Source organism: Prionailurus viverrinus, chromosome C1, assembly GCF_022837055.1.
Source record: "Prionailurus viverrinus isolate Anna chromosome C1, UM_Priviv_1.0, whole genome shotgun sequence".
Classification (NCBI taxonomy): Eukaryota; Metazoa; Chordata; class Mammalia; order Carnivora; family Felidae; genus Prionailurus; species Prionailurus viverrinus.
The window spans coordinates 39181111-39194091 of NC_062568.1; the positions used below are offsets into that span (position 1 = coordinate 39181111).

Genomic DNA, 12981 nt, shown 5'->3' on the forward strand with positions numbered 1-12981 from the left:
TGTCATTTGCAAATATCTTTTCCCATTCCGTTGGTTGCCTTTTAGTTTTGTTGGTTGTTTCCTTTGCTGTGCAGAAGCTTTTTATCTTCATAAGGTCCCAGTAATTCACTTTTGCTTTTAATTCCCTTGCCTTTGGGGATGTGTCGAGTAAGAGATTGCTACGGCTGAGGTCAGAGAGGTCTTTTCCTGCTTTCTCCTCTAAGGTTTTGATGGTTTCCTGTCTCACATTTAGGTCCTTTATCCATTTTGAGTTTATTTTTGTGAATGGTGTGAGAAAGTGGTCTAGTTTCAACCTTCTGCATGTTGCTGTCCAGTTCTCCCAGCACCATTTGTTAAAGAGGCTGTCTTTTTTCCATTGGATGTTCTTTCCTGCTTTGTCAAAGATGAGTTGGCCATACGTTTGTGGGTCTAGTTCTGGGGTTTCTATTCTATTCCATTGGTCTATGTGTCTGTTTTGGTGCCAATACCATGCTGTCTTGATGATGACAGCTTTGTAGTAGAGGCTAAAGTCTGGGATTGTGATGCCTCCTGCTTTGGTCTTCTTCTTCAAAATTCCTTTGGCTATTCGGGGCCTTTTGTGGTTCCATATGAATTTTAGGATTGCTTGTTCTAGTTTCGAGAAGAATGCTGGTGCAATTTTGATTGGGATTGCATTGAATGTGTAGATAGCTTTGGGTAGTATTGACATTTTGACAATATTTATTTTTCCAATCCATGAGCAGGGAATGTCTTTCCATTTCTTTAAATCTTCTTCAATTTCCTTCAGAAGCTTTCTATAGTTTTCAGCATACAGATCCTTTACATCTTTGGTTAGATTTATTCCTAGGTATTTTATGCTTCTTGGTGCAATTGTGAATGGGATCAGTTTCTTTATTTGTCTTTCTGTTGCTTCATTGTTAGTGTATAAGAATGCAACTGATTTCTGTACATTGATTTTGTAGCCTGCAACTTTGCTGAATTCCTGTATCAGTTCTAGCAGACTTTTGGTGGAGTCTATCGGATTTTCCATGTATAATATCATGTCATCTGCAAAAAGCGAAAGCTTGACTTCATCTTGGCCAATTTTGATGCCTTTGATTTCCTTTTGTTGTCTGATTGCTGATGCTAGAACTTCCAGCACTATGTTAAACAGCAGCGGTGAGAGTGGGCATCCTTGTCGTGTTCCTGATCTCAGGGAAAAAGCTTTCAGTTTTTCCCCGTTGAGGATGATGTTAGCTGTGGGCTTTTCATAAATGGCTTTTATGATCTTTAAGTATGTTCCTTCTATCCCGACTTTCTCAAGGGTTTTTATTAAGAAAGGGTGCTGGATTTTGTCGAAGGCCTTTTGTGCATCGATTGACAGGATCATATGGTTCTTCTCTCTTTTTTTGTTAATGTGATGTATCACGTTGATTGATTTGCGAATGTTGAACCAGCCCTGCATCCCAGGAATGAATCCCACTTGATCATGGTGAATAATTCTTTTTATATGCCGTTGAATTCGATTTGCTAGTATCTTATTGAGAATTTTTGCATCCATATTCATCAGGGATATTGGCCTGTAGTTCTCTTTTTTTACTGGGTCTCTGTCTGGTTTAGGAATCAAAGTAATACTGGCTTCATAGAATGAGTCTGGAAGTTTTCCTTCCCTTTCTATTTCTTGGAATAGCTTGAGAAGGATAGGTATTATCTCTGCTTTAAACGTCTGGTAGAACTCCCCTGGGAAGCCATCTGGTCCTGGACTCTTATTTGTTGGGAGATTTTTGATAACCGATTCAATTTCTTCGCTGGTTATGGGTCTGTTCAAGCTTTCTATTTCCTCCTGATTGAGTTTTGGAAGCGTGTGGGTGTTCAGGAATTCGTCCATTTCTTCCAGGTTGTCCAATTTGTTGGCATATAAGTTTTCATAGTATTCCCTGATAATTGTTTGTATCTCTGAGGGATTGGTTGTAATAGTTCCATTTTCATTCATGATTTTATCTATTTGGGTCATCTCCCTTTTCTTTTTGAGAAGCCTGGCTAGAGGTTTGTCAATTTTGTTTATTTTTTCAAAAAACCAACTCTTGGTTTCGTTGATCTGCTCTACAGTTTTTTTAGTTTCTATATTGTTTATTTCTGCTCTGATCTTTATTATTTCTCTTCTTCTGCTGGGCTTAGGCTGCCTTTGCTGTTCTGCTTCTAGTTCCTTTAGGTGTGCTGTTAGATTTTGTATTTGGGATTTTTCTTGTTTCTTGAGATAGGCCTGGATTGCAATGTATTTTCCTCTCAGGACTGCCTTTGCTGCGTCCCAAAGCGTTTGGATTGTTGTATTTTCATTTTCGTTTGTTTCCATATATTTTTTAATTTCTTCTCTAATTGCCTGGTTGACCCACTCATTCGTTAGTAGGGTGTTCTTTAACCTCCATGCTTTTGGAGGTTTTCCAGACTTTTTCCTGTGGTTGATTTCAAGCTTCATGGCATTGTGGTCTGAAAGTAAGCATGGTATAATTTCAATTCTTGTAAACTTATGAAGGGCTGTTTTGTGACCCAGTATATGATCTATCTTGGAGAATGTTCCATGTGCACTCGAGAAGAAAGTATATTCTGTTGCTTTGGGATGCAGAGTTCTAAATATATCTGTCAAGTCCATCTCATCCAATGTCTCATTCAGGGCCCTTGTTTCTTTATTGACCGTGTGTCTAGTTGATCTATCCATTTCTGTAAGTGGTGTATTAAAGTCCCCTGCAATTACCACATTCTTATCAATAAGGTTGCTTATGTTTATGAGTAATTGTTTTATATATTTGGGGGCTCCGGTATTCGGTGCATAGACATTGATAATTGTTAGCTCTTCCTGATGGATAGACCCTGTAACTATTATATAATGTCCTTCTTCATCTCTTGTTACAGCCTTTAATTTAAAGTCTAGTTTGTCTGATATAAGTATGGCTACTCCAGCTTTCTTTTGGCTTCCAGTCGCATGATAAATAGTTCTCCATCCCCTCACTCTCAATCTAAAGGTGTCCTCAGGTCTAAAATGAGTCTCTTGTAGACAGCAAATAGATGGGTCTTGTTTTTTTATCCATTCTGATACCCTATGTCTTTTGGTTGGCGCATTTAATCCATTTACATTCAGTGTTATTATAGAAAGATACGGGTTTAGCGTCATTGTGATGTCTGTATGTTTTATGCTTATAGTGATGTCTCTGGGACTTTGTCTCACAGGGTCCCCCTTAGGATCTCTTGTAGGGCTGGTTTAGTGGTGACAAATTCCTTCAGTTTTTGTTTGTTTGGGAAGACCTTTATCTCTCCTTCTATTCTAAATGACAGACTTGCTGGATAAAGGATTCTTGGCTGCATATTTTTTCTGTCTAGCACCCTGAAAATCTCTTGCCAATTCTTTCTGGCCTGCCAAGTTTCAAAAGAGAGATCAGTCACGAGTCTTATAGGTCTCCCTTTATATGTGAGGGCACGTTTACCCCTTGCTGCTTTCAGAATATTCTCTTTATCCTTGTATTTTGCCAGTTTCACTATGATATGTCGTGCAGAAGATCGATTCAAGTTACGTCTGAAGGGAGTTCTCTGTGCCTCTTGGATTTCAATGCCTTTTTCCTTCCCCAGTTCAGGGAAGTTCTCAGCTATGATTTCTTCAAGTACCCCTTCAGCACCTTTCCCTCTCTCTTCCTCCTCTGGGATACCAATTATGCGTATATTATTTCTTTTTAGTGTATCACTTAATTCTCTAATTTTCCCCTCATACTCCTGGATTTTTTTATCTCTCTTTTTCTCAGCTTCCTCTTTTTCCATAACTTTATCTTCTAGTTCACCTATTCTCTCCTCTGCCTCTTCAAGCCGAGCTGTGGTGGTTTCCATTTTGTTATGCATTTCGTTTAAAGCGTTTTTCAGCTCCTCGTGACTGTTCCTTAGTCCCTTGATCTCTGTAGCAAGAGATTCTCTGCTGTCCTGTATACTGTTTTCAAGCCCAGCGATTAATTTTATGACTATTATTCTAAATTCACTTTCTGTTATATTATTTAAATCCTTTTTGATCAGCTCATTAGCTGTTGTTATTTCCTGGAGATTCTTCTGAGGGGAGTTCTTCCGCTTGGTCATTTTGGATAGTCCCTGGCGTGGTGAGGACCTGCAGGGCACTTCCCCTGTGCTGTGGTGTATACCTGGAGTTGGTGGGCGGGGCCGCAGTCAGACCTGATGTCTGCCCCCAGCCCACCGCTGGGGCCACAGTCAGACTGGTGTGTGCCTTCTCTTCCCCTCTCCTAGGGGCGGGATTCACTGTGGGGTGGTGTGGCTCGTCTGGGCTACTTGCACCCTGCCAGGCTTGTGATGCTGGGGATCTGGCGTATTAGCTGGGGTGGGTAGGCAAGGTGCTCGGGGGCAGGAGGGGCAGGCTTAGATCGCTTCTCCTTAGGTGATCCACTTCAGGAGGGGCCCTGTGGCAGCGGGAGGGAGTCAGATCCGCTGCCGGAGGTTTGGCTCCGCAGAAGCGCAGAGTTGGGTGTTTGCGCGGAGCGAGCAAGTTCCCTGGCAGGAACCGGTTCTCTTTGGGATTTCGGCTGGGGGATGGGCGGGGGAGATGGCGCTGGCGAGCGCCTTTGTTCCCCACCAAACTGAGCTCTGTTGTCAGGGGGCTCAGCAGCTCTCCCTCCCTTTGTCCTCCAGCCTTCCCGCTTTCAGAGCAGAGCTGCTAACTTATGTCCTCCCAGACGCTAAGTCGCGCTTGCTGTCGGAACACAGTCCGCCCGGCCCCTCCGCTTTTGCAAGCCCCACTCGGGGGCTCTGCTTGGCCGGCGAGCCGCCCCTCCGCCCCGGCTCCCTCCCGCCAGTCCGTGGAGCGCACACCGCCTCGCCGCCCTTCCTACCCTCTTCCGTGGGCCTCTCGTCTGCGTTTGGCTCCGGCGACTCTGTTCTGCTAATCCTCTGGCGGTTTTCTGGGTTATTTAGGCAGGTGTAGATGGAATCTAAGTGATCAGCAGGACGTGCGGTGAGCCCAGCGTCCTCCTAAGCCGCCATCTTGCCGCAACCGGTGAATGACAACTTTCACTTAGCCTTCAAGTGAAAAAGGCAATGAAGAGTGGTGAAGACTGTGATGAAATAGGAAAGCACATGCCCATTTAATATGAGGGTACACTGCTAAGCACCAGTAAATATGTCAATAGCCATATATTCCAAATTTTCAAGAGAAAGCCTGAAAATATTTAAATATTTTATGATTCAATGCTTTAAAAACAAGAAATGCCATTTTAAGAGGCCCAAAACACCAACAATTACTACTGGAAAATGTGAGAGATTAAATATATGTACTTCAGTTCACATTAGGAGAGGAGAGAGAGAGCGAAAGTACTGAGAACCCTGGAGTGGTGTCCCTCACGGGCTGCCTTCCACCTCTCAGTCCACCACCAGTACATACATTGTTCTGTGGGACATTTAGTGCCATCAGTCATCTCTGATCCACTTATAGAAACCTTTCCCTAATTTGCTCCAGAGTGAACATTCCACACTTGAATTCGTACTTGCTGGGAGAGACGGAAAAATCAATCTTAGGGCAATTATAACAATAACAGTAATGAACTTATGTTGAGAGGCACTATATAATCTTTCATTTAACAAATATCTACTGAATGCCTGCTATATGCTAGAACTATGTTTTTGTGATGTGTTAGACATTTTGTAGGCATTGGAAATAAATCAGTTTTTTAACAAAGAAAAAAATGCCTGTCCTTATGGAAATTAGATTCATTGGGGAGACAGATAATAAATAAGATGAATAAGTATATTAAGTATAATGAATTAAGTATATTAAGTTATACTTAATAAAGTACTATTAGTGGATGGTGATAAATGCTATGGAGAAAACTAAAGTGAGAAAGAATAAGTTCTCTGGTTCTCCAGTGTATAATTGGAATAGAATACATGGTAACTGGCAGAACCTCCACATTGATTTCCTTTCCTTTTTTTAATGTTTATTCTTTTTTTTCCTTTAAAAATTTTTTTTAATGTTTATTTTTGAGGGACAAAGCATGAGCAGGGGAGGGGCAGAGAGAGAGGGAGACAGAATCGGAAGCAACCTCCAGGATTTGAGCTGCTAGCACAGAACCCAATGTGGGGCTTGAACTCATGAACCGTGAGATAATGACCTGAGCCAAAGTCAGACATTTAACTGACTGAGCCAGCCAGGCACCCCATGATTTCTTGCACTGTGGGATAAAAGTTGTATTAGTGGGGAAGACAAAGTGAAATATCTGAAACTGATTTGCACCTTCACATGATAGTAACTAAAAACAATATCATGTCCTGAGGGAATGGCAGAGTTTTATGCTACCGTTTAAGACCTAAAGAATACTGGCCCTCATTTATCCCCATTTAATTCACCAGTCTGGCCCTTAAAAAATGTCTGATCCTAAGGAATAATAAAGTCAGCCATATAGTTGCCCTGATTGCAGTTGCCATGCCAGATGTAATCTCTGCTGGAACAGAGGTTCCAGCCTCTGGTACCTTGCATTGATTAGCAAATACATTCATTTCTATTGCTATCAAGGAATGGGACCAGAAATATATGAATGACAGAGACATTTACACTCCTGACAAGGGTTAAATCTTTCACCCTCTGTCATAATATAACCCAAGGAACCTGGACTGCCTGGGCATTCTGCATATCACTATGATCCACTATACTGAAGGTACCATGTGTGGTGGTTTTAAATATGCCCACAAATTCTTTGATATTTCTTCCTTCAAGAGAGCTTAATGCCTGTTCCCTTGAGTGTGGGCTGGCATTAGTGACTTAATTCTAACAAATAAAATATTGCAGATGTGATAGTATGTGTCTTCTAAGACATTACAGCTTTATTCCTTGTTCTCTCTTGGATCACTTACTGTGAAGGAGGTCAGGTACCATACGATAAGGACACTGAAGCATCCCTTTCAGAGAGATTCATGTGGAAAGGATCTAGGCTTTCTGTCAAAAGCCATGTGAATGAGCCATGTCAGAAGCAGATCCTCCAGCCCCAGTCAAGCCTTCAGATGACTGCAGCCCTGGACAGCATCTTGCCTATAACTTCATGAGAGACCTTAAGCTATACTTCCTGGCAGATCTATGCTATAAGAGGTATCTGTGATGGGAAAAGACATTTTATAGAATTTACAGCAAGCCCTAGTAAGAGAATCACTATGTATACTTTAGAGTTCTGGAACAATGTTATACCATCTACAGCAGACATCATTAAAAGTATGGTTCCTGATGTGCTACTAGGCCCTGGTATAGACAGAACACCTGATCTGGGGACATACAGTGGCTATGCAGCAAGAACTGTTCATTACAAGGTGTGTTCTGTCAGATCCACTAAGTCATAAGGTCATGTGAGCCCAATAGAAGTCCATAGTGAGACGGAAATTGTACATTTAGGGTTAGTCATGAGCAGGGTCAGAGGTCAAGTTAGCTGCATATGTAGGTGGCTTAGACTTCTGGTTCATTCACCTCTATGGCACCATTGCCTTTCTCTCAGGTTACACTCATGTGGTTTTTTTGGGAGATGGGGAACGGTAGAAAGGAGGACAGGCAAGTCCCTATGATCACTTCATGGAAAAGAAAAAAACCTGTTTTGATACACAGATAGATCAGCTTGGTATATGGTGAAGCAAGAAATGAGCCACTATATTATAATCCTCATTCAAAGATGGCCCTAGAAGGTAGCAGTAATTGGAAGAGCTTTAGTGGTACACCTGGTCATCTATATTATATGGAAAGAAAAGTAGCCTAAAATATAAGATTCATGTGATGAATAGTGTATCTGCTTAGTCAGGGGTTTGGAAGAAAGATTCAAAAATTGGGAACAAGCAGGTCTAGAGAAGAAGCATGTGGATAGATCTACAGGAGTTCATTCTTCCAGCTGTTGGAAGTATTGCAGGACTCCTATCCAGAATATATTAAAAACCTTTCACATCTCAATTATAAGGAATGAAACAATCCAATTTTAAAATGGGCAAAAGATTTGAACAGACTCTTTATCAAAGAGGATATATGGATGACAAATAAGCACATGAAAATATGTTCAAAATCATTAGTCATAAGGAAATGAAACACTATTTCACAGGAGAATAGCTGAAATTAAAAAGACTGAACACACTATACACTTAAAATTAATACAATGTTATATATCAATTATATCTCAATTAAATTTTTTTCAAAAATAGACTGAACATACCAAGTACTGGTGAAGATAAAGAGTAACTGGAACTCTTTCACCTCTGGTGAGAATGTAAAATATTGAAAAACAATTTGGCGGTTTCTTTAAAAGTTAAATGTACACTTACTATATATGATCCATCTATTTTGCCTCTATTTATTTACCCAAGAGAAGAGGAAGCATTTGTTTACATAAAGACACATATGCACATATATGCTTACATAAAGACCCACATATATTATGTGTTCACAGATACTTTAATTGTATAATGCAAAACTGCAAACAACCCAAATATCCATCAACAGGTAAACAAATTTTGGTATATCAATACAATGGAATACTACTCAGCAGTGAAAATAAGTGAACTCTAGAGTCACACAACCATATGTATGAATCCAAACTAATTACACTGAGTGAAAGTAGCCAGATCAAAAAAGACTGTGCTGTAATGATTCTATTTATCCAATATTCTAGAAAATATAAATTAATCTATAGTAACAGAAAGAGATTAGTGGTTGCCTGGTGATAGTGTGGTGGGTTGGAGGGAAAGAGGAGGAATCACAGAAGGGCTTAAGAAATCTTTCAGGAATGACCAAATTGTACATTTTAAATATGTGCAATTTATTGTATGTCATTATATTAACTTTTAAAAGAAAAAAGATTTAATCTCATGCCAATGGTGTCAAGTACCTGATCCTTGGGATCAAAGACCATAATCTGGAAATGCTTTTCCCATTAACACTCAAGGAAGTGACCCGAGGCAAGCCAGGGAGCTTAGATTATCTTTAGGTCAGGTCAGTGTGGAAGCCTATTGGGAGTTGTAAGTCAGGAGATAGGTGGTATTCACTCATTCATCCCAAGAAAGTGTATGTCCAGGTAAATGGAACTTCTTAAGTCTGAGACCATCCAGAAGCATGTGAGGATGGGATGAGCTATGAATGTGGAAAGGTCAGACCCAGGTTAGGCAGAACTGGGTTTGGGCACTGAAGTAGAGCTACATTGATCCAGGAGGTGTCTCTGAGGTGTCTCCAGATTCTGACCCTTTGATATCCAAGCTTGAGTCACTTAGCAAGGGTTGTGGGCAAGAGCAGACTCCCTAACAAGAAGTGGGGTTGGGTAGATGCCCCCAAATGTGTCTGTACAGTGAGCCAAAGAATGAAAGGAAGCATGTAGGAAAATGATCAGTGTGAAGAATACCAAAGAGGGGCACCTGGGTGGCTCAGTTGGTTGAGTCTCTGACTGGATCAGGTCACGATCTTGCACCTTGTGAGTTCGAGCCCCATGTCAGGCTCTGTGCTGACAGCTCAGAGCCTGGAGCCTGCTTCGGATTCTGTGTTTCCCTCTCTCTCTCTGCCCATCACCCCCCCCCCCCATCTCTCTCTCTTTCTCAAAAGTAAATAAACATTAAATTAAAAAAAAAAATTAAAAATAACACTGAAGAAACTACCTGGCCCAGAGTGAAAAGTCTATAGTACATAAGAGAGAAAAATAATGTACCAGGGAACACTTTGGTGAGAGGGACAGTGGACACAAACTGGAATCTGAGGGCCTCTTAAAACCTAGTCTGAATAAGTGGAGCTCAGTGGGTACCAGACAGGAATTAGCACAGATAGGGAGTAAAGTCTACTCTTCAGTGTAGTGAGGGGTATAGTCATATCAGAGGATGGATGGAAATCCTTTCTTGTATGAACCCAGCAAGGATAGAAGGACTAATAGCCAATCAGAAGAATATATTCAAAACAAGGCCACTGTTTGACAAAATGCCAGGGGGAGGAGCCAGTCCTTGCTCACCAGTAGGGACACAGAGACCATAGAAGAATGAAAGTCCAGGGATTTTGACCAAGAGCCAAGGAGAAGAAGATATCCAGGTCAGAGCAGAAACTGATTTTTATGGGGTGCTGATGGGAGATGTTCAGGTGGGGCCAAGCTAAAAGGCCTAAAAGCCGTTGATTACAGCCAATTTTAAAGTTGGTCAGAGAGAGATGAGAAATTTACCAGCAGATCTCTCAGGGACACAGGCTACTTTTGAGATTGCCAAGGAACTCTGACTCTGCCCATTATGTCATATTCCTACAGTTATGGATTAATACCAGATTACTGAGGGCCTTGGCAGCAAAGCAAAGGAGTTTAGACATGAAATAATGGGCACTAGGAACCACAGCAAGCTTTTAAGCAAGAGTACAACAAATGAAAAAAAAATCAATCTGGCAAACTGGATAGAGAAAGAGAGAGCTTGTTAAGGAAGTCCAGTTTAAAAGCTATTACAGCAACTCAGGACTTATATGGTGAGGGAAGCAGCTGTGAGAAAAGGAGTTGCTGTCAGAGAGGTGGGAGATGAAGCCAGATTGCAGGTGATGAGCTGGTTGACTGTATGTGGTAGATGGTAACAAAAGCCATAACTATAGATGGATAGCTATGTAATAACACAAATATAGTAAAGTGTTAGCTGAAGAAAATAGGTGGTGGGCATGCAGTCTTCATGGTACAGTGCTTTCAAATTTTTTGTATGTTTGAAAATTTACACAATAAAATGGCAAGAAAAAATGGCCAAAAACTAATCCCCTTCTTCTATCTGTGCCCTCGTAATACGATTTTACAGATTTTCCCATCAAACAGTGGACTCTTTTCTACCCTGTGAATCTGAGTTGGCCACGCAACTTGATTTGGCCTGCAGGACATTAGCAAATGTGATAATGCACACGCTTGAACATTTGAGCATTGGGGTTTACCATTTTTCTGATCTATGGAACCTTGCAACTGCTATCATATAGATGATCTTGGACTAGCTTGTTGGATGATAGGCACATGGCCTTGTTACTCTCATCACTCTAAAGCCGACAGCCAGCCAACCACTAGACATGTTTGTGGGACCATTGATGGCCAGCTGATCACAGACGCATCAATGAGTCCTGCTGAGAGAACTTCCCAGCTAAGCCCATCCCAAATTGGCAACCCACAGAATTGTGAACAAATAATTGACTACCATTTTAAGCCACTAAGTTTTAAGAAAATTTCTATGCAGCAAAAACCAACTGATACATTCTTTTTTGGTATCCCTTTGACTCTATTCCAAGGGAACTCCATATTGAGCCCTGCCTGTCTCTACTTGGCTCTGCAAAGTTTCAGGGAGAGGCCAGTGGTATCTAGGGGTTAGAGGGAGGATGACATAGTATGGGGACAATGTGACATGAGAGGATGCCATGGGGTGGAGCCAGTGTGACATTAGGGCAAGAGTCAATGTGACATGGGGGAAGACTCAGCTTGTTAGGTGAGGGGGATCTGTAGCTCAGAGAGGAGGGAGTTTATTTGAAAGTTGAGGGCTAGTGAATGTCACACAGAGAGGTGAAGATCAGCCACACTAAGGACAGGCAAGTAAATGTAAGGGAACCAGGGAGCTGAAGTATTATGGGAGACAGTGGAATAAGGCAGACACAACTGGCCAGTTGAGATTTCTCTTTGCTAATAAAGTATAGCAAAGCTCTTGGTTTATAGGCCATCCCTCAGTGGTCAGGCATTTCACCTTGGAGAAATTTCACATGCTACAATGGGAGGACAGACACTCTAGAGAGATAGGATCTGGCCTGGCTCTCTTTCCTCCCTTTGGTGGCATACTACCTTGGTTGAGCGAACTTTGCTCCCTTGGATGTCCCTATACCTCTTTGATATTTCTCCCTTTGCAAAGCTTCCAGGAGACCAGGTTTGTTATAGTTCACTCCCTTCCCAGATCTTCTTACTGCAAGAGAGCACGGAGATCACAGATATGAACCGCCTCTTTCTAGTCTTCAGCATTCTGACAGTGACTGGTGAGTGCAGGTTTCTATTTTGGCTTAAATTTTGAAAAGGTCATATTGGAGGAAAGTGTAGGAAATGGGTCTAGATAAGGTGGGTAGAGAGTACATTACTTAGATAAGAATTTAGGAACCCAGTGATTAGAAGTTTCCTAGAACACTCAGAGATATCTAGAGCCCACTGATTTTCCTCTGGCTCCATGGGTGCATGAGAAGATTCAGACTGAGATAATAAGACTTGACACAAAGGATGGTGGGTCTTGGCAAAAGAATGTGATTTTGCTATATAGCTAGGAAGAAAGCTTGAAGAAAATAGAGAGGTATCAAGAAGAAGGAAGGAAGGAGAAGAGGAGTGAATAAGGAGTATATAAATTCAGAGGAAAGCCTAAGGGAAAATTAGCAGAAGGACCCTGAATGGTCCAATAACACCTCCTATATCAGTAACACATTGACCGTTTCAAAGCACTTCCACATAAAATATTCCAAACTTCTATCCTCTGGAATGTCTGCACCTGTCTCTAAAATTCTGCTCTCCTTTCCCTTATCTGACAGTGGTAACAACAATAATTGTAATACCAACACCAACACAAGTAAAATTAGCCCAGCAGTTCAACCAGATGAGCATAGAAACTGCACCAACCTTTCTGGTTTTCCTGAACTCAGAATATGAGCCTTGTTTGGGGACCCTGATCCACAAACAGTGGGTTCTCACTGCAGCCCACTGCTTCTTACCGTGAGTAATGGAATCCTAGAGGGAAAAGTGGTCCCCCTTAGTCACTGAGATTGTTAAAGGGGTACTGAGGCTCAGCCCTGAAGAGACTTGCCCAGGGGCTCTCAAGCCTGAGAAGTTATTGGAAGGAGGCAGGAAGTAGATGTAGGTGGTTATGAGTTCGAATTTTGGGTGGGATGATGTAGACTGAGGGATCTGGGGAAGCCGAGGACTAGGGGATGAATCCATTGGGATAAAAAGCCTATATACAATGTGGTACAGATCAAAGAATTATAGAACTGCAGTAGCAATTGCTCATTTGCCA

General features: G+C 41.6%; 1 protein-coding gene across 7 annotated transcripts in view; it reads left to right on the forward strand.

Moving 5' to 3' along the window:
• Nucleotides 1–12981, forward strand: part of LOC125173418 (serine protease 58-like) — a 141498-nt gene that overhangs the window by 126606 nt on the left and 1911 nt on the right. For 2 of the 7 annotated variants that reach the window (XM_047872535.1, XM_047872539.1), the window contains 3 exons: nt 6857–7081; nt 11884–11962; nt 12500–12680. In XM_047872535.1, the coding sequence (XP_047728491.1) occupies nt 11920–11962; nt 12500–12680 (224 nt within the window). In that variant the 5' untranslated portion in view covers nt 6857–7081; nt 11884–11919. The other 5 variants (XM_047872540.1, XM_047872533.1, XM_047872534.1 and 2 more) reach the window with 5 other exon arrangements.